Source organism: Trachurus japonicus, chromosome 20 (genome assembly GCF_045865225.1).
Source record: "Trachurus japonicus isolate A0001 chromosome 20, Traja_1.0".
In the NCBI taxonomy this organism is placed as follows: domain Eukaryota; kingdom Metazoa; phylum Chordata; class Actinopteri; order Carangiformes; family Carangidae; genus Trachurus; species Trachurus japonicus.
Window position 1 is genome coordinate 4,183,758 of NC_140926.1, and position 24,735 is coordinate 4,208,492.

At 45.5% G+C, this 24,735-nt stretch overlaps 1 protein-coding gene across 5 annotated transcripts in view; it reads left to right on the plus strand.

Annotated features, from left to right (window-relative positions):
* LOC146966198 (uncharacterized) overlaps nucleotides 1-24,735 on the plus strand; it is a 104,755-nt gene that overhangs the window by 70,817 nt on the left and 9,203 nt on the right. For all 5 annotated transcript variants that reach the window (XM_085762943.1, XM_085762941.1, XM_085762944.1 and 2 more), the window contains 5 exons: nucleotides 13,297-14,255; nucleotides 15,709-15,972; nucleotides 18,010-18,181; nucleotides 18,380-18,442; nucleotides 21,826-22,163. In XM_085762943.1, coding sequence (XP_085619069.1) covers nucleotides 13,297-14,255; nucleotides 15,709-15,972; nucleotides 18,010-18,181; nucleotides 18,380-18,442; nucleotides 21,826-22,163 — 1,796 coding nt within the window. The remainder of the gene's footprint in view (nucleotides 1-13,296; nucleotides 14,256-15,708; nucleotides 15,973-18,009; nucleotides 18,182-18,379; nucleotides 18,443-21,825; nucleotides 22,164-24,735) is intronic.

Here is a 24,735-nt window from a genome sequence, read left to right on the forward strand (position 1 = left end):
ATCAAAGCTGCAAAAGCTCCATTATGACCTTTATTCTGTAACACACCAGTGCCCGTACAGTACGTACATTTTATTTTAAAAACCACATTTTAAAAAAAACTATAATTACTTTTCCCCGTGGTATTTCCAATCTGTGTTTAGCTTCAGGTGTTTTAAACGTCTTGTTACAGAACGATATTATATTTTAGAGATATTTCCTGTGCTGCGGATTTCTGACTGAATTGATTTATTAGTTTTCATCACAATCTTGACGTCGGCTCAACAAATAAAATCTCTCGACAGACACGTATGTCAGACTTTCCATTTTTCCCGTCGCTCTTTATCGGCCGGATTAATAATGTCCCTGAGAGCTCGGTGGAGAAAAGTGTGTGTGCATCATGCGTGTGCGTGTGTGTCTGTGTGTGATGTGTCATGGTTTCAAACCCAAACAGCGGCTGCTGAGGTTTTGTGCTGTTGTTGTTGGGAGGAGCAGATCTGTGTGAATTAGCTGAGGGCCACAGCTTCATTCATTATGAATGATGAACGTAGCTCAGACGTCGCAGCAGCTGCTGCTCGGGGAATAGTAAGAGCTGCTGCTGATTGAGTCATTAATTCACTCCTTCCTCCTGCTATTATGGGCTGTTTAGGCTAATGTGTCGGCTTTATTATCAGCAAATCAGAAGGATCAGAAGGAGACAAACTGATCGTGTCTACGTTTATTAAAGGGATAGTTCAACATTTTGGCAAATTGGCCCATTGCCATAATCCCGATAGTCATAGCAGTAGGTTCGTTACCTTTAATTGTCGGTGCAAGCTGTTTTTAGAACGGCGGAGCAGAGCCGTGAGCTGCTCAGAGCTACGCTACGGAGGCTCATGGGATTTCTTGGTTTCCCACTCATCAAATACACAATCCAACAACTCCACAACGCTCTGGTGGACAAGTTGTGAGCTGCACATTCACCACGCTATGAGATAATAACACAACGTTACCAGACAGAGTTGTTTTAGAGGGAAATTCATGCAAAACCGCTGATGCGCATTGCCTTCAGGGACAGTTTTCAGCAAGCAGTTTCTGTATTTACCTCTAATTAAAGGTAACGGACCTACTGCTATGACTATAGGGATTATGGCAATGGAATAAGGAAAATGTTGAACTATCCCTTTAAGTTATTTTCTTTTTGTGAAAAAAAATGCTTGTTATTATTCTTATTTTTTTTTAAATGCAGTCCTGTTCAGCTTCTCCTGACGTTTCCCAACCTGCAGACCTTGTGTTGTATAAACTCTGCAGCCCGCAGCGTCACAACCGCACAACTATTAATAGAAACCGAGTCGTAGTATTTTCAGCTCGGCTTCAATTAACCGATATGTTGAGCATCAGAAAAATCAGCGGCGACGTGTACAGCACAGCGCTATATATGTTGTATGTTGACCCACTTCTAATTATATACGATAATAATCTGAGCACAGCAGGGAGGCAGACGACGGCGGCCGAGGTTGATGCTGATGCTGCTGCTGCTGCTGCTGCTGCTGCTGCTGCTGCTCTGTTACTTCACATTTCAACTGTAATTATATCAACAAATGTGTAGAATTAAAGCAGAATAGTAATACAGGTTTGGATTTCAGACTGAGTTTGTGTTCATTCGCTCATTCATTCATCCCTCCATCATCATCATCATCATCGTCTGCTTTCTAAGGAGCCTGATGTGTGATTAATGGAAACACTGAAGGGAATTCTCTGACCTGTGGTGGAGTGTGCAGCTTATTACTGGATGTCTGTGGTCTTTCCAGTATGTTAATTACACCCTCCCCCCTCCTCACACACACACACACACGCACCCACACACACACACACTCACACACACTCTAGGCTCCTTCAGACGCTCTCTCCTTCCCATCATCACCACCACCACCACCGAACAACAACATCCCCTACAACCATTCCCCCCCCTCCATCCCCTCCAACCCCTCCAACCCCCCACGTGGCGCGAGCCGGCACACGCTGATGAGGGAACCAGTTGCCATAGCAACAATAGGGCTGTTGCTTGGGTGAATAATGGGAAGAAGAAGAAGAAGGGGGTTATACCGAGGAAACAATGGATGTTTAGTGAGAACGGTAGGAAGATGGGTTCAGGCTATAAATAGACACCATGAAAGAGCGTGTGTTTGTATGTGTACATTTGTATGTGTGTGTGTGTGTGTGTGTGTGTGTGTGTGTGTGTTACATCCTCCTCCTCCACCCACACACCTGTGATCATCACTTCTTCATTTCTATTCCTGCCCGTCAGAGGAGAGAATTGGCGTGAAGACAAAAGGCCTGTCTGGATTCAGGCCACAGCAGACGGAAAATTCCACAAACATGGGAATGTGAAGCACAGACTCATTATGCAATATATATACGTATATATATACATATAAAAGCAGGTTTACAGGTTTATTTTGGTTTACACTCTTTCTGAAAGTGGAACGTCTTTCTGAAGGTGACACCATGAAGCTCTTTAATGGCGGCAGCTCCCGTCCGTCTCGTCTGCTCGTCCTCGTCCTCGTAGTGGCCTGCACGGGTTGTTAGGCACAGTGCTTCTGTCAACCAGTGGGATTACGCAAGACTTTGTACAGAGTGTGTGTGTGTTTGTGTCTTTGTGTCTTTGCCAGCCAACAAGTCAGACAGGGTGAGGTCATCCATTTGGTAGACTGTGTGTGTGTGTCTCTGTGTGTGTGTGTGTGTCCCCATGGGACTCTGGTGTCAGTTTTGTACTTCAAGAGGCAATCAGACTGGGAGAGGAGTCGGGATGAACCATGACAGATGTGACACACAGAGGCAGCGACAGACAGACAGCGCAGCAGCCTGCAGCAGGTCTAGCTACCTGTCAGCACGTCCACCTGTCTGTCTGTCTGTCTCTCTGTCTGTCTGTCTGTCTGTCTGTCTGTCTGTCTGGGTGGGTGTATTTATGTGTGTATGTGTGTGTGTGTGTCCAGGTGTGATGTAAAAAACAGTGACAGGTTGTGACTGTGATGGGGGAATGAGGGTTTTTGCTGCAGCTGATGTGACGGTGCACTTTTGGTGGAGACTGTGGTGACAAGCAAGCGTCCTCTTAATGGTGTCCAAACATGGAGGTGTCACCAGCAGCTGCATGAGATGGATGGATGGATGGATGGATGGAGTGAAGGAAGGAGGAAGGCAAAGTCAATTTTCCCCAGTGACCTCATAGTGTCAAACCTGTTATAATAGTAGACAAGAGACAAAGGCTGCAGTTATGTTTGTATTAAAGCTCCATACAGTATAAAGGTAGATGTTTGTGTTAAAGCTCCATACAGTATAAAGGTAGATGTTTGTGTTAAAGCTCCATACAGTATAAAGGTAGATGTCCATGTGTAGTGTGATTATAAAGCAGCTCTAGGTTCTATATTAATACTGTGAAAGTATCAAAGCCTCAGTCCACAGAGAAATGCACACAGCTGAGCCTTAAAACCAGCCGTCAGGACTTCCTGTCACTTTGTGATGTCACAACAAAGCCCCGCCCCCTCACCACCTGGACCCACCATCCATTCAACAACTTGCAGGATTTGGTTTCTTTGAGTGTTTTATTCTAAAGCTCCAGAGAGAACCTGTAAAACTACACTGAGATGATTTTTTAGTTCTTAAAACTAAAATATATCGTCTTAGGGATCAAAACTTCAAAATAAAAGCACAGGAAACATGTGAAATGTAGGAGTTTTATCAGGAAGTCGTTGTCAGGTGACCCGGTCAAAAAGGTCAGGACAAACGGGACAAAATTAGCCAAAAATAAAACAGTTTTACGGCAGCGAGCAGCCCCCGAAGCTGCACTCTGCTACCTGATTGTTACTGACACACCCCCCGCTGTGCGTCTCCTCACACTTCCTCGAAGTCGAGCTCATGGTGGGTCACCAAAATACCAAAACCTGCGTGCACCGTGATGAAAATGCCACTTCCCCCGAAGCTACGGCCCATTCAACCATTCGACCATTCAGTGTGTGTGTGTGCTGCTGTCAGAACCACAACAGCAACAACAACACTGCTCCTGTTGGAAACTATTAACCAAGACGATAAATCAGATGAGTTCAGAAGCTTTGAAACAGGAAACAACAGTTCAGGTTTTAATCAACTGAGACGGTCAGGGGGGGAAGTTAGTGTGTTATTCTATTACAGCTGGATAGTGACGTGTGAATGGCACTAATCCTCATTTGGTCATTGTTAATCAAGGTCGTTTTTACACCTGACCAAGAGAACTCGGTTTGATGGGTGGTGGGGGCTGAAAGTTGTAACATCGCTGCATTTATCACTTGCTCCTGTTCTGCTTTCACACTCTTGTTTCGGAAATGCATCAAACTTTCTGTATATAACGTCACGCAGTTGAAAGACGGCGCTCATCGATTGGACAAAGTAGGAGTGGAACAGGAAATCCCCGGAAAAAAGAACAGCAAACATGGAGCAGCATGCTCAGTTAGCTTGTGACCGTCATTCATAGAATCACAGTTCATCTGTTTTTTGGGGATAGGGTTAGTTTGTTCTTTTTTAAAATGTATTAAATGCACATCATGGCTCAGCAAGTCGTTCAATACGACCATCAGGTTGGGCAGCGAGGCAGAAGCAGAGCATTTTGTTCACCAGTGGAAAAAATACGATCAATGACAGGGCTCCATGACGGCCCCTAAACTGTTGCATTTCATCCCTAAAATTTGAGACAAACTTTGTGCGTGTTGCACGACCATTAGGTGTTTGCAGATGGCTAAGGGACTAGTTGATGCATAATTACTTACTCCTTTCTGTTAACTCTAGTGTAACAGGGGCAAATCCTGATTTAGAGGATCACGAGGATCATCAAAGTATTTATCATTTCCGCATTGAAAAAGAGAGGAAATGTGAATATTTGCTTTGCAAGTTGAACTATGGTGTACTTGCACTCACACTAAATAATTTGAAGTTAGGAGCCACTGTGCTTCTTCTAGTAAAAACAGTGACTCTGGACCCCTGAATGACGGACTACGAGGTGTTGGTGTTGCTAACGTTACACAGCAGTATTATTGTGTATTGCGACACTTCCTGTTTGGTTTGCACCGGTGTTGGGACGAGCTTTCACACCTGCTATCCTGAGGAAACGAACTCTGGTCCGTTTTGAAAGAAGGACCAAACTGCTCCGGTTGTGAAAGTGACTTAAATGACACCAGATTAGTTTTATTCTGTCTTTCCTTTCACCTACTTTTTCTTTTATTTCCATCTGTTTTTTCTGATGCCAGTCTGCCGTGACTCGTTTCTCTCCGGTGGGAAACCAAAGCTCCCGTTCATTTGGTGTTTTATGAAGCGCTTTTTCTTCTCCTTCTTCTGGGGATTCATCAGGACCATCTGCAGTCGGGCTTTTATTTTCTGTGCAAAACCTTCAGGGTTCAATAATTTTCCTCCTCTCTGTGTGTTTGTAACAGCCGAATAAAATAAAACCTTCAGAGGTTTTATTTTTAGTGTTGGTCTGAGGAGGTTGTTGTTGTTGAGTCTTTGACCTCAGATGATTCATGCTAAGTTTTAAAAACAAGTTTCTTGTTAGAGCGAAATAATCCAGATATTCGTGTCCCTCAGGCCTGTGTGTTGTCCTGTGTTGTTACTGGATCTCTCCACTTTACCTCCTTTTACCTCCTTCTTCTGTCAATTAAAGCCTCTGTCTCTTCTTTCCTCCTCTGTTTGTCCTGATAACTCCTCCTCCTCCTCCTCCTCCTCTTCTCCTTCGTCCTCACGCTGCGTTGCTCCTTCCTTCCTACGTCCACTCATCCGTCTGGCTGCTCCTCTTCCCTCCGTCTCTGTCCCTGTTTGCCCGTCTGCCTGTTAGAAATCATTGTTTTCTGTCCACGTTCAGTCCAAAGCGACAGCCACGGGAACGCCGGTAACCGCTGGCTGTTGTGACTGGCACTGGACACACACACATATGAACACACACACACACACACACACACACACACACACACACACACACGACTGTCTCTCTTTTGACCTCAGTAACTTTCCAATCACATAACTGAACGTTGCCTCATGTAATCCGTCGATATGTAACATGTGTCTGACAGTTTTTACATAACTTTATCGACATTTTGTTAAAAGTTTAGTACAATATTGACACTATATATAATCACCATGCACTGCACGCCTTTATTTTGAAAGTCTCATCCTGGCTTAACAAAATAAAAGCACCTTAATTACACTCATTAACGTTCCTACAGGGTAAATTCATCTTCTTTTCCACATCAAACAGTTTTTAACAGAAGCAGCTGCTCGTAGATGTTAACACATGCATGGTCTGTGACGCCATGTTGCTTCCTTGTGGCAGATTCTGCTGCTTCTTCCTCTTCTTCCTCTTTATGTATTCGTTTTCTTCTCCTTCTCCTCCTTTCCTGCTTCCTTTTCCTTCCTCTCCTCCTCCTACCCCTTCCCCCTCTTCTTCCTCCTCCTCCTCCTCCTCTTCCTCCATCACCGTCTTCTTTCTCCTCTTCATCTTCTTTTCTTATTCTTCTCTCCTCTTCTCTTTCTCCTTTCCTGCCTTCCTGTCATCCTTCTCTTTCTTCTGCACCCTCTTTTTCTCTTCTTTCTCTTTCTCTGCCTTTTTTTCTGCTTCTCCTCCTCCCCCTTCCTCCTCTTCTCCTCCTCTTCTTCCTCCATCACCGTCTTCTTTCTCCTCTTCATCTTCTTTTCTTATTCCTCCTCTTCTCTTTCTCTGCCTTCTTCTGTGTCCTCTTTTTTCTTCTTTCTCTTTCTGCTCCCCCCCCTTTCTCCTCTTCTTCCTCCTTCTCCTCCTCCTCCTCTTCTTTGACACATGTTCACATAAAACCTGTTAATAGTCGCACATTTACTCCAAGTCATTTTATTTCTTTCGCTTTCGCAGCTTCTTCTGTTTCACTTTCTCTCATCCATCTGCTCCCTTTTCCTTTTTCTCTTTCTTCTCCTCTTTTTTTTTTTTTACCTCTACATGGAGGAGTTGTGTGTCTGCAGCCTCACAACGGTGTGTGTGTGTGTGTGTGTTTGTGACACAGTTGTAGAAAACACTCCTAGAGAGACTGAACCACTTAAAGGTTTTAGCCAAGAGCTTTTTATTTCTTACATTAATCACAGCCGTTTGTGTGTGTGTGTGTGTGTGTGTGTTTGTGTGTGTGTCTGTGTATGTGTGTGTTGGTCTTATCTTTACCATGACACACAACCAGAGAAAGAGAAAGAGGTTGAACGGCAGAAAGAAAAAACGTGGAGTGAAAGAGAAAGCTGGAGGGGAGGAGGGGGCTTTACTCACTCCACCACGGTGGGTGGGATCAGGGAACCGGCAGCAGCCAATCAGCAGCCACAACCGGGTCACATGACCGCTGTGAGAGAAAGAGAGAGAGAGAGAGAGAGAGGGGGAGAGCTGCACATCCAGTTCACGCTCAGTGTGTGTTTGAGTTCACAGCGGAGACACACACACACACATTTACACACACACACACTGAGTGACTGGGATCAGCAGCAGAGAATAATAAGAAGAGAGAAAAGAAGAGTGATCGTGTGTTCGATCCCCTCCGAGACACAAAGACAAAGAGAGGAGAGACAGCATGTCTTCTCCCTTCTCCGACTACACCGAGCTGTGCAAGGTGCCGTCGCTGTCGCCCACGGTAACGCCTCAGACCTGGGACTGGCAGCATCAGCATCATCATCATCATCCCGCCTCGGGCGATGGATCTCTGGCTGCGGCCGGACTCACGGACGAAGACAAGCTGTGGGGCAGCAGCAGCAGCAGCAGCAGCAGGGGCGGAGCAGAGCTGAAGGTGCCGGGGGGGCCAGTGGTTGGGGTTGGGGGGGGTGGCGGCATGTCAATGTCGGGGAGCATCTCCCTTGGCAACGCCTCGCTGGGCAGCGCCGGGGAGAGCCCCGACTCCCCGCTGTCCTCCTCCCCGTCCCCCCACCCGCTGATGATGATGGACGGACGCTCGCCGTCGTCGTCCGACCCGTGGTTCACCGCCGAGTCCCCCGGCCCCAAGGTGGCCATGCCCCAAGTCGCGCCCCCCAACTACTGCGTTATCGGAGCCGTCGTCAATGACAACAACAACGCCGGCGCCACTGCAGCCCCCCGGGTGTTGTCGTCGGGGGAGAACAGCGACGAAGAAGAGGAGGAAGAGGATGAAGAGCTGGAGCCGTGCTTCATGGGCCGGGCGCAGCAGCAGAGGAAGGCCGTGATGCGCCGAGCGATGTCCGAGTGCTCGCACCTCTCCGTCCCGGCCAGCCTGGAGCTGCCCGAGACCGAGACATTATACCCGCCGGGCGGAGACGGTGAGGAAGACGAGGAGCAGCAGCAGTTTCTGGCTCCACGCCGCTCGCCGCTCTCCACCATGAAGCGCTCGCTGACCGTGGCAGAAGACCACCAGCCCCCGACGCCGCCGCCCAGCCTGTCTGCCGCCGGCGCCACGCAGAGCGACCTGCGCCTGCCGCCACCTGAGCCCCGCCCCCGCCTCTCCCCGCTCCCCCCCGTCTTCCCCTCCTCCCCATCATCATCATCCTCCCTCGCGCCGCTAGAAGCCTCGATGGACGTGTTCAGGATGGAGAAGGAGCCTTCTGAAGGCGGCGGCTTCGTGCTGCCGGTGCCGCTCAGCCCCAAGGCGTCCAGTGGCGGCGAGAAGATGGAAACTGGACCCAAACCTGTTGGACTGGACTTTAAACTCAACGGCGGTGCAGACGGAGACTTTGGATCTGGAGACAGTTTGACTCTGGCAACGGCAGGAGGAGGAGGAGTCGGCATGGCAACTGGTGGCTATAGCAACCTGGGCTTGAACCCCTTCGTCCCGGTGGATGGTAGGTGGTGGTGGGGGAGCGGCTGCTTGTCGCCGGCTCCTCTTTCTCTTTTCATTCATGCTCATTCATCAGAGGAGGAAACGTAACATAATGTTTATTATGAGTTGATGCTGCTTCTCTCTGCACGGTGCCGGCGTGCTGCGGCGGCATTTGGTCGGCTGCTTCGGAGACAAAAATGCAATCGAGTGTTAAAAAAGAGGAGGAGGAAAGGGAAAAGGGGAAGGGAAGGTGACGTCTTGTACATGTGTAGTTTCTTTTTCAGTTTCTGATTGACAGGAGGTTAGAGACGTGTGTTTTTCTGGTTTCACTCCAGTCGTTCTCTCACTGGGCGTCTGGTCTGAGCTGGTTTGCGGGGACGGAGCCAGACTGAGAGGAAGAGGAAGAGGAGGAGGAGGAGGAGGAGGATGAGTGTCAGACGGAGGGAGAGACAGAGTGAAAAGAGAGAGAATGAAAAGCTGTGAGAAGTCGACAATAACAGAGCTGCCTCCCCCTCTCTCTCCCCTCCTCTTCCTCCTCAGGCTACTTGACATTCCTCGTCGGTCGTATCTGTCTCATTGTGTCGAGTGTGTAATTGTAGATTGATTCAGCTTTTTTTTTTACACAAGCTCTATGTACATCGACTTACTTCCTGTTTTCTGGGACACAGGTGTGTGTGTGTGTGTGTGTCTGTGTGTGTGGAGGTTGTGTATCTAGTTGTTGACATGTGGACGATGCAGCAGCTCATTATAGATGGAGGATGGAGCTTCGTCTCTTTCTCTCTCCGTCTCTCTCCGGTCTTCCTGTTGCTCTGAATGCTCATTAGGTTCTTGGTGGGGACGGGCAAACGAGCCAAAATGGCTGAAAGCGGCCGGGTCGTAGTCATGTCGAATGATGATCACCTCCGAGTCAAAATGGGGTCACTCCTCAGTAACGACCATGTGTCTTTTTATTTTTCTACTTTGTCTCGTCTTCGTCTTCTTTTTCCTCCATCTCTGCTCACACACACACACACACACACACTCACACACACAGACCGTGGTTGTTTTCATCGCCAGTCACCACCACCACCACCACAAAGCCGAGTGTGGCTGAGTTGCCGGGGTTGTTAAAGGGCCAGTGCTCTCTATTTCACCCCCCTCCTCCCTCTTCCCGAGGTCCAAACAGGAGCGGGGGCCGATGGAGTCACCGAGCCACGGGCCATGTGCTGTGTTTGTGCATCTGTTTACTCTCTGACCAAGGTCACGGCACGAACAACATAGAGACTCTTCTGATGCATGACAGAGAGAGAGAGAGAAAGAGAGAGGGAGGATGATAAGCAGATTTTAAACAGAGAGAGAAAAGAAGAAGAAAGGGGATTGGGTGGAAAGAGGAAAGAGAAGACAGGAAATAAAGAAGAAGGAATGGAGGGAGAGATGCAGATGAATGTATAACGATGGAAAACAGGAAGCTGAGGATTTGGTGAGCCACGCTCAGATGGAAGGAGGGAGGAGGGGGAGGGGGGTGGGGAGAAGAAGAGAGAGGAAGAATTAAATAGTTTACCGCCAATTTGAAAAGAAGGGTTTTAAATAAACTAGTGAAGATTATTTTCTGTCCTGTGATGTTACATGAAAGTCACATGACGTGTCAGGTTAAAGAAGGAGAACGCTCTCCGCTGTTCATTCATTCATTGGCTGTTTCCTTAGTTTCCATATTTATTTTTTGATTAATTGTTAGTATATTCAAGTTTTTATATTTCACTACAATGTGAAAGTGAATATAAAGTTTCATTTTTACATTTTTTAACATACAACGTCCGACTTCTGGTGTTTTTTTGTATTTATTTATAGGCTACCTGTTCATTCTCCTTCTGTGTCTTGTGTTGTCATGGTTACAGGAGCTGCTGCTATAGCTACAGTAAGACAGGATGACACAGATTTGACCAATAATTAATGATGTTTATATGATGTAATATAACAGTCAGTCAATGCAACCTTGGCCACTGTACGTCTCATTCAGAGATGATTCATATCTGCACTGACATTTAACAACATTTAACATTTTAGTGTTATTAAGTCAATTTTAAGACAAGAAATTAACAGTAGGGTGAGAATTTTATTTTTATTTCTAGTCTTGGGCTCTTTTCAGACATGATAAATGTTTGTGTAAATAAACAGCCAATCACCAGCATTGTTACTGTACATCATAGTCCAATCATGCTGCATGCTGATTGGTTCACTGATGCTGAGCAGATTTACTCATTTCCTCCTCAGGTGTTGAATTGCAATCAAACCAGTCTGACTAGTCCGTAAAAGTTCAACAACCAGTGCTAATTTTCCCCCAGAGGATCATGGGAGGTTGAGCACCAACATATAAAACACATAAATCACTAATGAAGATGGTGAAACATCGTTGACACCGTTGAGCTTCTCGGCCGTCGTGTCTTTGTCTCAGACTCATTTCAGCTGCGTCACATCGCGGAGACATCCAGACAGAAGGTCTCAGGCTTTAGAGACGAGACAATAAATCACAGCGTCCTCGTCTCCACACACACACACGCGCGCGCGTTAAAGTGTCCGGTGTGTTTTTGATGAGACAGACGGATCACCGAGGCTTCTCTGTTGAGCTGGGAGAAGCTGCAGAGCTGCAGAGTGACGGGGCTTTAATGAGACCGAGACTCTGTTAGAGCTGATTTTCATAATCCACTGAAGGAGCCAAATGACGGCTTTAGAAATCAGCCTGGACGACTGATCAGAAGTCAGTCTTAAACTGGGAGATAAAGATGATGAACTTTTCTTAATATTCTCCAACATGTTGAATAAAAAAAGCTAATTACTCCTTCATTAATGTCAATCACACTCCAAAATGCGACAGCTTAAGGAGCCGCCGTCGTCTTCGTCGTAGCAGCAGAGCAGAGACTTGCTGCATGTGTCTGTCTGGGCTTCACTGGCCTCAATGCATCCAGAGTGTTACATATCATTATGTTAATGAATTGGCTCAGTGCTCATTGATTCTCATTGTTCTCCACCGCCCTGAATCGACCCGGGGCATCGCTGCAGCAGGTGGAGATGATCTGGGCTTTGAAGAAAGAAAAAAACCTAAACATTAAAGCAATTATGGTTCTTGACTTCTGCTTCTGTCATCAGGCATCATTTCTGTATTTATATCCAGATTTAAACTTGATGAGCGGTTTCCGTTTCTCATAGTGGATAGATGAAGATTTTTATTTGAGCATATAAGAAAACACATCTAGTTCAGGGTCAATAGTTTATTTTCAGGCTGAAATTCAGACTTTCATTCATTTTTATAGTTCACACACCTGTTCTTTTCTTACTCCTTCGTAGTGTGTATGTGTCTAACCACAGCCTTTAAATCACTCTGACCTGCCACTTGATAATGGAGCTCATCTTCATGTGAGTGGTTCTTACTCGCTGAAGTGAAAAAGATGAAGACGAGGATGAAGCCGTCTGACATGAATGAATTAGGACTGACATCATCGTGTTTGACCTCCAGCTCGTCAGCGTTGTTCTTCATCCATCTCTTTTGTCCGTGATTGATGCTTCTCATCAGAAGCTCTGTCAATAATTCATGTCTTTCCCTCGGGGAGGAAAATTATCTTTTCTTTTTTCTTTTTTCTGCCTCGTTTGTGCAGCATCGCCCCAAAACCAGCTCATGTAAGAGTTCCCCTTCAGGAGCTTCAGTCTTATTTGCATCTCATTTTGTTTAAATGGTCAAATCTGCAGCTTTAAATGAAGCAGGAGGAGTTATTGTCGTTTTAGCTGAAATTATCTTCATCAATCAGTGTTTTTCTTCACCTATAGTTCATGTCTGTTTGCTGTGGCAGCGATGACCCACATAGTTTATTAATAGAAGGATGAAGAAGCAGGAAATGGAAAAAGGGAGTTGTGCAAAAAAAACAAAAAACAATCAGACACAAAAGCAAAGGTGTGTGTGTGCGATGTGTTCAAATGAAGCCGTAAACGCCGGCTCCTCCACAGCTGTGACTTAAAGGATCAGGTTTCTGGCCTCATTAAAGGATCAGGTTGATCTCCAGAGAGAAAAACAAAGACTTCGTTTGTCCCGTTTTCCTCTCGTCCTGTCATGTGTGATTTAGGTTAGATCACCTTCTACTGTCCATACTCGCCTCCTATACGAGCCCGTCACTCCGTGTTTTCTACGCTGATGTCACTGTGTTCTTGTCAAAGCCTCACACCTCCTCCCCTCCTCCCTCCCTCCCTCCATCGCTCTATCTCTCTGTCTCTCTCTTCCTGTATTATCCTCCTTCTGTCTCTTTCACTCTTTCTGCTCTTTTGCACTCACGGTTAAATTTATGGTGAGATTTTCTAAAGAAGCTGTAAAACTGAAGATCAAATTAACCTCAGGGTGTTCCCTCTGCTCTCTCTTCCCACCCACTCCTCTGTTTAATCTGCTGATCAATATTTTCCCACGCTGACTCTCAGATACTTGGATCAGATCTTTGTCTTTTACTATTTTATGTCTTTAAATCTGTGAATTGTTATTAAAACCTTTATTTTCTGTGTTTTTTTCTCCAGTGAAATCAGACAAGATGGAGAAGAAGGAGGAGAAGGTGGACGACAACGTAAAGATGACGGACCTGTTCGGCTCTTTGGACAAACCCGAGCAGAAGAGCGTGAAGGTCGACTTCATGATCCCAGAGCCTCCTGCTAAAGTGGAGAAAGAGATGGAGAAGGAGAAGCAGAAAGAGGCGGAGAAGGAGAAAGAGAAAGAGGCAGAAAAGATAAAAGAGGAGAAAGAAAAAGAAAAGGAGAAGGAGAAAGCAGCAGAGCAGGTGAAAGAGAAAGAGGCCGAAAAGCTTAAAGAGGAGAAAGTGACAGAAAAAGGGAAAGAGGCGGACAAACAGGAGGAGAAAAAGAAAGAGGCCGAAAAGGGGAAAGAAAAAGAAAAGGAGAAAATAATCGAGTCCATGCAGCAAAAAACAGAAAAAGAGGAAAAAATGAACAAGGCCGAAGAATCAATGATGATGAACATGGACAAAATGGAGAAGGTGGAGAACAAAGCCGAGAAAATAGAAAACCTGGAGAAGACGGATAAAAACGAGAAGTCCAAGGTGGAAGAAAAACCAGAGAAACCAGAGGTGAAGGACGATAAAGAGCAGCACGTGGAGAAGGTGGAGAAGACACCGGAGCCTCAGCCCACACCGGTAAAGATGGAGGCCGCTCATAACGAGCCGGAGGAGAAGGTGGAGGCCAAGAAAGAGAAGGAGGAAGAGAAAGAGAAAGAGAAGGTGGAGGCAGAGACGACCAAGAAGACGGAGAAGGAGGACGAGGTGGAGAAACCGTCCAGCGAGAAACCTGCAGAGAAGACGACGCAGCAGAAGGAGGAGGACAAAAAGACGGCGGAGAAAAAGACTGCGGAGAAAAAGGAGGACAAGAAGGAGAAGACGGCAGCGAAGGCCGACGGAGGAGAAAAGGCCAAAAAACCTGCGAAACCTGCAGCGAACGGCAGCAGCAGCGCCGCTCCCAAGACCAAGGTAGGTTCACAAGGTCACGGTGGAGGTCACGGTGTTTATTTCAGAGCAGGTCGGTCACACAACGTCACAACTACACACACACTCACACACACACAAGGTAAGTGTTTGTTACAGTTCATTCACAGTGGAGCAGGTGAAACGGGAAGATCTGAAGTCACACAGCTCTCGCTCCAGTTTACCAACATTACATCATCATCATAATACTACGAATTATAATAATAATACATTTTATTCATACAGCGCTTTTACAGCTCTCAAAGACGCTTTACATAAAATCAAATAGGCTACAGAGGAAATGCAAACAAAGTAAGTCCAAAATACAAAAAATACAGAAGTGCTCAGTGCAGAGATGTGAAAAAGGAGAAAGAAAGAAAATAAATGAAAAGTACATAGAAGAATGAACAATGTGCATGTATATTTGTAATTATGGAAACTAATGGGGGGCACAGAGAAAGAGAGACGGCTACTGTTGCAGATTAAAAAGGTGGGTCTTGAGTAATGATTTGAAGATTCATCATCATCAGGATGAAGGTTTGTTCATAAACAACACTGGTTCATCATCAACTTCACAAGAGAAGTGTGAATCACAGATACAAACTCACAATGCATCAAAGGGAGCTAACACACACACACACACACACACACACACACACAAAAAGTAAATAGTCATGCACTGGTAAATTTCCATAAACACAGGAAACAACAACAAAACATTTCACAGGATGAAATCCAGAACATAGACATTGTTTTTTTTTAGATGAAAAAAGTTTGTATTGTTTTGGTTAAATAGGCTCAAACTGATCCAGTTCGTAACACAACTCAGTTTGTACATCATCATATAGTACACACACTGTACTACACCAACTCGTCCTGGTTTCACTGTGTTTATTGTTGCTCAAAAGACATGAAAAATAATGTTATGTTGTCTCATCATCACACACACAACACAGAAACATGCACTGATTTTTAGAATAATAATGAATACATATACATACATACACACACTGAAGCTTAATGCTGCTGATATTTATTGGTTGACTTTTCTCTTGTGAAGCTGATGGAGGTTTTAAAACACTGAGTTGTCACAGTTTGGTGAAGTGGAGACGAGTTGTGTGACGTAACCAGGAAGTGGATCCTGGTGCATGTTGCTGCTGCTGCTGCTGCTTCTTTGCTGTTATGTTCACTACAGAGCTGTTTACACTCATACTGTTGATTTAACAACAGATATGATTTGAATTATTATTATTATTTGTATCATCTTTTCATTTATATCATATAATTATATTATTATCATATTATTTCTGGTTCATTTCCTGCCTGTGCTGCTGAACCCTGCTGCCGTTGTCATTCGTTCTCCTTATTTTTTTTCTTTTTCTCCATCTCCTTTGCTTCCCCTCTTTATATTTTTCGCTCCTCCATCCCATCCGTTCCCGTGCTCCCCCCCTCATCGCAGCCTGTTGCCGGGGCGACCAAACCCAGCACCGCCGGCGCCGCTGCCAAAACGCGGCCGAGCTCCAGCGGCGGTCCGCCCACAGCGGCGGGCCCCGCTCGGCGCCTCGCCCCCTCCTCCTCCATCACCTCCACCACAGACAAAAAACCCACCACGGCCCGGGCGCCGTCCACAGCCGCCGCCGCCGGGCCCAAGCGGCCCCCCACCGCCTCCACCAGCCGCCCCTCCACAGCAGGCACAACCGCCGCACGAGACGCCAAACCCAAGGTGAGTGTCAGAGGGTCAGAAGGAGGCGCACGGCTCAGGTAGACGGAGCAACGCACCGAGGATTCAAAGGGATACATTACCAACATTTTTTCCCGTGTCTTGTCTCACTCCCGAGTCCATGACCAGCAGATAGACACCATCCTTTCGACTGTGCGTGCAGTAACGAGGGAGATAGAGCCGTATCGCCCGTAATTAGCTTAGCTCAAATACTGGAAGTGTATAGGTAGTGTTAGCCTGCCTCCTACCCGAGCTGAAATCAGCAGTCAGAAGCTGATTTCATTTTAGCTCTAAACTCTGTAAATATATCACTTTATCAACATTTCAAACATGTTTAGGTGAGAAAGTAGCCGTTTAGATCAGCAGTGTGTCGTTAATTTGTCTAAATACCAGCTGTTTACAATTTTGTTCGGATGAATTCGGCGCTACTCAAGCTAGCCGTTGTGACCAACGCACTTCCGGTTACTTTCACAAAATAGAACACCCGTTGCCCTTTACATACAGAAAACCATGACGATAGAATTTGTGCTTCGCCCGTAATTAGCTTAGCTCAAACGCTGGAAGTGTATAGGTAATGTTGACGATAGAATTTGTGCTTTTACTTTGAAATAGGAAGCTAACCTACCCTCGATGTAGCTAGCTTGAACCAAAATAAACCGTCTTTGCTTGAACCCTCCGTTTTGACCGATCTCGTCCCGTTAGCGGCATTTGACCGCTCAAGATGCCGGAGAGTTTTGTCAGCTCTGAGACCAAGATCGGCCCGCCGGTTTCCGTTTAGAGTTGCTGAAGAGTTTCTCTGATGACTTTAGGTGGAGGCAGGCTAACACTACCCATACACTTCCAGTGTTTGAGCTAAGCTAATTACGGGCGATACGGCTCTATCTCCCTTGTTACTGCACGCACAGTCGAAAGGATGGTGTCTATCTGCTGGTCATGGACTCGGGAGTGAGGCAAGACACGAAAAAAAAAAATGTTGGCGTATCCCTTTAACAAAACACTGCAGCGTTTTAGACGCAGCAGCAGGTGGAGACGCCCGTGTCCCGTGTGAGGTTCTGCACGTCTCAACGATGGGTTTGGATCTGTTCTTCCTTCTCGTGCATCCAAATGAGAGTTTAGTTTGAAGGTATTCAACATCTAAAATCTCACAAAAAAAGCTCATCTGTTTCCCCCTCGGTCAGAGAATTTGGCCATCTGGTCTCTGTGCCTGTCAGCGTGCTCAGACTCACACTGGTGCGTTATAACACTCTGGTGAGTACAGTCTGAGGGTCGACAGGGGAACGAGCTGCGTGTGAAGGAAGGAAGGAGCTCTACGACACGAACAAGGCAGAAAAAACAAAAGCTGTTGTCAGGAGACTTTAACGAAGCTGAAGCCAAGACGAGCTGATAATGTTCAAGTCAGAGAGGAAGAAATAATCCTACTTCCTGTTACCGTCTCTGTTTCTACTAAATCATATCCAGCCCCTTTAAGAGCAGCTTTTACTAAGGTATTAATTCATTAACATTTTGTCATTATTAAAAGGTTTTGACGATAACGAAGCAGCTGTTGTATTTTAAACTGGTTTAAACAAATGTTAAGAAGCAGATTTTAGTGTCTCCACTACTATTCTTACTCTGAATTCCTATAATAATAACAATAACCAGTAATGAGAGTCATAATCATGATTGGCCTCTGTCTCGTCTTCCCGCCTCCTGAGCTGCAGTCGCCATGGAGACGCTCGGCGCTTGGGGGGGCTGCAGCAGCGTGACTCAGGCCGGCTTGTTGCAGGACGGCTCAGCTGTATGTGGAGCGCCGTGGCAGCGGCGGCGTCCTGGGGGTTTACAGCGCAAAAAAAAATCTGCTGCTGAATGAAATGAGCAATCCTGGAGGAGGAGACTCCATGCTCCGTGTGTCTTTGACCTGAATCTGAAAACAGTGAAAACATGAAAACGTTTGTCTGAACCGATGAGCAGCAGCCAGACGGAGGGGCGTCGTTATATTACATCGTTGACTCTTCTTTACCACTGATTCCCTCCTTGTCCTCCTTGTTTTTCTGTCTCCAGTCGACCACAGAGAAGCGTCCTCTTGTGCCAAAGGCCGCCACCAATCAAACCGGCTCCACTGCTGCCACCAAAAACGGAACTGGTCCCACAGCAGCCAGTAAAACCAGTGCATCAACGCGCACGACACCGTCGACTCGCACCACCGCCACCACTGCAGCCAAAAAGCCTCTGGGTATGACACACACACACACACATACACACACACATGCATGTATGTTTGTGCAGCACCCACACATGTTTTTGGTGATGTAAGAAGATTTTCCACATCAGTAATCAGTGTTTTTTTTTATGCAGAGACTGAATCAAACAAGTTAATGTTATATAATAAACCTTATTATAAACTCATATAAACTCACCGTCTGTGTTTCAGCCTCTAAGACGGACAACAAACCAGGAGAGGAGAAGAAGTCCAGCACTCTGAGGAGCTCTGCAGGTAACACACACACACACACACACACACCTGCAGGTAGAGAGTTTCAAAATAAAGCCACCTGAAAATTGAGTTGGGAAACGTACAGTACATCATGTGACACGAAAAACAATACACATGGTGCTAAGATGAGACACAATAATAAAAAGTAGTCAAAAAGATTTAATATTTTTGGATTATTATCAAAATTATATATCTAACAGGGTCTTTTAAAGCAGTTTTATGCATTAAAGGACAATTCCGGGCAAAACTTCCGGAACTTCAATCCGCCGCTCCCATTCATCGCTGCCGTGGTGACCTAAAATGTTAGGAAAATACATCCCCGAGTTGAATTTGCCCGGAATTGTCCTTTAATATCACATTATATAAGGCAGTTAAAGCCTGTGGGTACAGGGCTTGGCAGTAAGGTTGACAGCTGGATCAGAAGAGTAATAATTAGAATATTTACAGATACAGAACAATAAATTACATCTATATTCTATTATATGTTAAAATAAGTCAAATTCAGTGTAACATGCTCAAGTCAAATGTGTAAAAGATGCAGCGTCTGTTTATTTTAATCACATTTTACCTTGAGATTTTAATTTTGCACAAACTTACAGACGAGTGACAGTGGATCATATAATATATAATAATCAGCTGAGTGTAAATACAGTGAGTTATGATGATTAAACAGGCGACAGTGTTTTATTATTTCACTCTTTCCTCTTCAGTAAATCCTTCCCTGGCTTCTTTCTCTTCCTACACGGCTCCATCTCTGCTCCTCGTGTCCACAGATTAGTTTACATCCTGGCAACAGTGTTAAAAGCTGTCAGCACGAGTGTGTGTGTGTGACACTGCAAACACACACACACACACACACACGCTGTCCGACCGTGACAATGGCGGTCAGGCCGGGATAGAGAGCGAGGCTTTATTTGCTGAAAGGCTGTGGAGAGTTAGAAACCTCGGCGGCAGCAGTCGGTGGATTACTGTCCCCCTCGCTGTTGACAGGAGTTTGCAGCTCGTTGCTGATAACGGCCCGAGGTTGTAATAATCTGCCGGGGTTCATACGGCAAAGTCAAACCACTCTTTAGAAACACGGAGGATTGCTTCAATTAAACACGTCTTAACGGGAGCTGGAGCCGCAGCAGAGGCTCCGAGGGAGGATACACAGCAGGACGCTCTGCTGACTCCTCACTAAATGTGTGTGAATGCACAGATTTTAAATGTTGCACTGAAGAGAAGGATGTTAAAATCTATTCACTCTTTCAAAATAAAGGCTACTGCTGCTGCACCCAGATTTCGGTCGTCGTCGCTCCGTGCAGAATATTTAGTGCAGAAATAGAGACGCTGGGACGCTAAAACAGGTCTGAAAGAAAGAAATAAGAAGTTTGAGCTGCTGTCTGCCACCGTCTGCTCCTCTCTCCTGATTTATTTGTGTCAGTCACACTCTGTGTCCTCTGTTTGTTTGGCTTTGTGTTTACACAGCGTCTTCTCAATATGTGATGCCTTTCAGGTTTAATTTGTTGCATTGAGTGCCAGTTCAACAGCCCACTGAACATCAGAGTGGGGCCCACTAGTGGGCAGTGAAGGTATCACAAGTGTCAAAACAATATGGTCATAAGGCGAGACACCAAAGCCTCCAGTTTGATCCCTTTCTATATTCTGCTGGTTTTTACAGAGTGGATTGTTGATATATCATTCACAGCCTGATTTATACAACATTTTATTACAAAAAACATTGAGAAATTAGATTTTTTTTTTTTTAGGGCTGGTGACAGTATTTACAGAGTGATAAAGAGAGTATAAAGAGATATCCAAAATCCCCTCTGTAAAAACTTCTGACTTTAATATGTCAACAAAAAACAACAAGAATTTTGAAAGTGGCTTCATCCATTGTTCAGATTTCTGTTCTGGAAATGTATGAAAATTAGCACATATTTAATTAGATATTGCCTCATTTACATATTTAACCTAAAATTTGACCAAACTTGTAATACAAAAAATATTTGTCTTAAAGGGATAGTTCAACATTTTGGCAAATTGGCCCATTGCCATAATCGCTATAGTCATAGCAGTAGGTTCATTACCTTTAATTGTAGGTGTAAGCTATTTTCAGTACGGCGGAGCGCAGCAGCAGGCTGCTCAGAGCTACGCTACAGAGGCTCATGGGATTTCTTGGTTTCCCTCATTAAACTCATCAAATTCAACATCCCAAAACTCCACAGCGCTTTTGTAGACAAGTTGTGACCTGCACAACCACCACGCTATGAGATAATGACGGAACGATACGAAACGGAGCCGTTTTCGAGGTAAATACAGGGTAAATACGGAGACTGCTTGCTGAGAAACTGTCCCTGAACGCAACGCGCATCAGCGGTTTTGTATGAATTTACCTCGAAAACGGCTCCGTTTCGTATCGTTCCGTCATTATCTCATAGCGTGGTGGTTGTGCAGGTCACAACTTGTCTACAAAAGCGCTGTGGAGTTTTGGGATGTTGAATTTGATGAGTTTAATGAGGGAAACCAAGAAATTCCGTTAGCCTCCATAGCGTGGCTCTGAGCAGCCAGCTGCTGCGCTCCGCCGTACTGAAAATAGCTTACACCTACAATTAAAGGTAATGAACCTACTGCTATGACTATAGCGATTATGGCAATGGGCCAATTTGCCAAAATGTTGAACTATCCCTTTAATGTGAGTGATAAACTTGGGAAGTTTCATGGTGAAATCGCGACTAAAATTGATGCAGGCAAACCGACATCCTGGAAAGTCATTACTGTCCGATCGCAGAGCGCCTGCTCTCCATTTTATTTTGGACATCACCACTGCACTGCTCGACCGTTTATTTCTGTAAAGAAATCATCACAACAAGGAAAAAGTGTTTGTTTCTGTGGCGGGGAGAGCAGTAATGTCTTTCCAGGATGTTTCAGAGTTGGGCTATCTGAGGTGAGTGGCTACATGCAAAAACACAAAGTTTAGACTGTTTATACTACACAATATATGAGTTCAGTGGTGTCTCTAAGGATTCCAGTCATGTACCAGAGATATTTGATTGTTTTCTGAGTGTTTGTTGTGGTTGAAAGAATTGCCCCCATAGGTTAGCGTTGTCGCTATCCCTAGCGCCGGGTAGCCATGGTAACTCCGGTTTGCCTGCATCAATTTTAGTCGCGTTTTTTTCTCCCCCCAACACTGGGTGACCATCAGGACAACGATATAGGGGTTAAAAATGACTGGAATTCTCCTTTAAAGAAAAAGTGAGACATTTCCACAATCATGAGCTGGACTGACTTTATCCAAGGATGAAAAAAAGTACCTAAGTACCTAAGCTCAGGAATCAGTGTGTTTTATCTGTAGGAGAAATGTTAAAATGTAAAACTAAAGTCTCTGTCTCTGTCCCACTCAGACTCCACTAAGCCCCGGACCTCCACCACCACCAGCATCGGCCGCAGCGCCGGCTCCACCACCGCCGCCTCTCGCACTCGGACAGCAGCAGCCGGAGCGGCGGGATCCAAACCGGCCACACCATCCTCCGCCTCGGGCACGGTACCGGAGAAGAAGCCCCCGGTGCCCCGCGCCCCCCGGGCCCCCGCCTCCTCCTCCACCACCACGGCTTCTACCAACGCCACCGCCGCCTCCAGGACCACGGCTCGGCCCGGCTCGGCGTCCGGCCCCGACATCCGTAACGCCCGCTCCAAGATCGGCTCCACGGACAACATGAAGCACCAGCCTGGAGGAGGGAAGGTAGGAGACCATGATGATGATGATGATAATGCTGCTTCCTCACTAACTCTTCTTCTCTTTCTGCTCCAGTATCGGCATATACAGTAATCAAACTTTATCTGACTCTCACCTCCTTAAAGGAATACACCAAGATTTTTTTTTTCATGTCTTGCCTCGCTCCCGAGTCCATGACCAGCAGATAGACACCATCCTTTCGACTGTGCGTGCAGTAACAAGGGAGATAGAGCCGTATCGCCCGTAATTAGCTTAGCTCAAACACTGGAAGTGTATGGGTAGTGTTAGCCTGCCTCCACCTAAAGTCGCTAATTAGCTTAGCTCAATCACTGGAAGTGCATAGGTAGTGTTAGCCTGCCTCCACCTAAAGTCATCAGAGAAACTCTTCAGCAACTCTAAACGGAAACCGGCGGGCCGATCTTCGTCTCAGAGCTGACAAAACTCTCCGGTAAGGCATCTTGAGCGGTCAAATGCCGCTAACGGGACGAGATCGGTCAAAACGGAGGGTTCAAGCAAAGACGGTTTATTTTGGTTCAAGCTAGCTACATCGAGGGTAGGTTAGCTTCCTGTTTCAAAGTAGAAGCACAAATTCTATCGTCAACATTACCTATACACTTCCAGTGTTTGAGCTAAGCTAATTACAGGCGATACGGCTCTATCTCCCTTGTTACTGCACGCACAGTCGAAAGGATGGTGTCTATCTGCTGGTCATGGACTCGGGAGTGAGACAAGACACGAAAAAAAAATGTTGGCGTATCACTTTAAATCTTCTGCTCTCACTAAACAGAATCATTCTCCATCCTCTGCTTGTTCGCTCATTCTTCTTCCAGTTCCATCCAACTTCTGTTTAAACATCATTCAGAAGCATCGTGTTTATGTCTGTGTGGGAGAAAACGACAAACACTTTATAATAAGTACACAGCATTAATAAATACTGAATTCTTCATTTATAACGCATGAATGCTCATTTGTATGTAGTTTATAAATACAGTTATTGCTTATCAATGATGAGTAAAAACTGTGTTTATAAACTAATGAGTATTCATGGGTTATAATAAATGATGCTTATTAATGCTTAATAGTGTGTAGTATTATAAAGTGTTATCTTGAACTTCTTAAATCCATTTGATCCAATAATTAGTGGACTAATTAGCTCATGAAACACGTCAGGTCTGGTGGAAAAATGTCGTATTCTGAAATCGTTGGACTTGGACAAAGCAAAATGGCAAAACAGCACCTCCTTGAAACTTTCAAAAGTTTAAAATAAATGTGCTGACTTTGGTGTAGGAGGATCAAAATCGGTACGCACCTGTATCACACCAAGATCTAGAAAAAAGTCAATGAAACCCTTGCCCTAAAATCAACAGGAAGTCTGCCATTTTGGTTTGAATGGTCAAGTTTTGGTCATATCCACACCTTGTTTTTGAACGAACGCCACCTATGGATTTTGTCAGATCAACTTCAGATTGGGCTAAACCTCAACTAGACACTCTGGGTATTTCCATAGGCGGCGCTATCAATAGGCTAAGGGAAGCTTAGCTTCCCCTAGATTGTCACAGAAAATGAATCATCACAAATAATAAAATGAAAAAATAAAATAATGTTTTTTTTTTTCGTTGTTGTTTTTAAATTATATTTTAGAAAGAGGTGGGAAATACATTAAAACACACATTTTTAAAGTATTATCTATGTCGATGGTTTATTTATTTTTTATTTCAGTGGTATATGACTGGTTACCTGCGTCATTAAGTACACACGGCGTAGCTACAACGAGCAGCGTAGAAGCTTACCCCTTTGCCTCGCTATGCTAGTCACTGACAGTCCAGCGAAATTAAAAGAAAAAAGCCCGGTAAAACGGACATTAGAAGGTTTTTGAATATCAAAATTGACGAGTCCGAGAGTCCCATGAAGCAGCAGCAATGAAGCCGACCACGATGCTTCCACGACCGGCTGCCGCCTTCTCCCACTGGCCTCCATGATGACACCGGCTGCCCCCCCCCCCGGATACCGGCCACTGCCCGCGAGTCACCGGTCTACCTCCGGACAGCCGCGCCCCCCCGAACACCTGCGCACACCCTCCTCCAGTCACTGGCCTAAGTTACGTCCAGACAGCAGCCCCGACCGCCCGGACACCTGCTGCCTCCCTCCTCCAGTCACCGGCCTACCTCTGGACACCTGTGTGAGCGCACATTCTCACAGGAGTTGCGCAACTGGATGAGGACAATGGCACAGCAGATACTGTCAACTCTGTTGCTTCTGTACATCGAGAGCGACAACTAAGAGGATTTAAACCTGAAGAAATAGTTGAAAAATATGACACAAACGCCCCGTGGCGTGCTGCTTAGGGTAAGAACATTGATTAGGTTAATTATGGGCCACTACAAAAGCAAAAAAAAAAAACAACAAAAAAAAAACAAGTAGAGAATGAAAGGAATCATTCTGCTGCATCTCAGTTTGATGAACATCAAAACTATATAGGCTACAGTATATCTGCCTGGGTAAAGACTTTTTTTTCTTTTTCTTTTTTTTTTTTGTCCCGTAGCTTCCCCATTCCTTCTGCCCTAAGGCGCCGCCTATG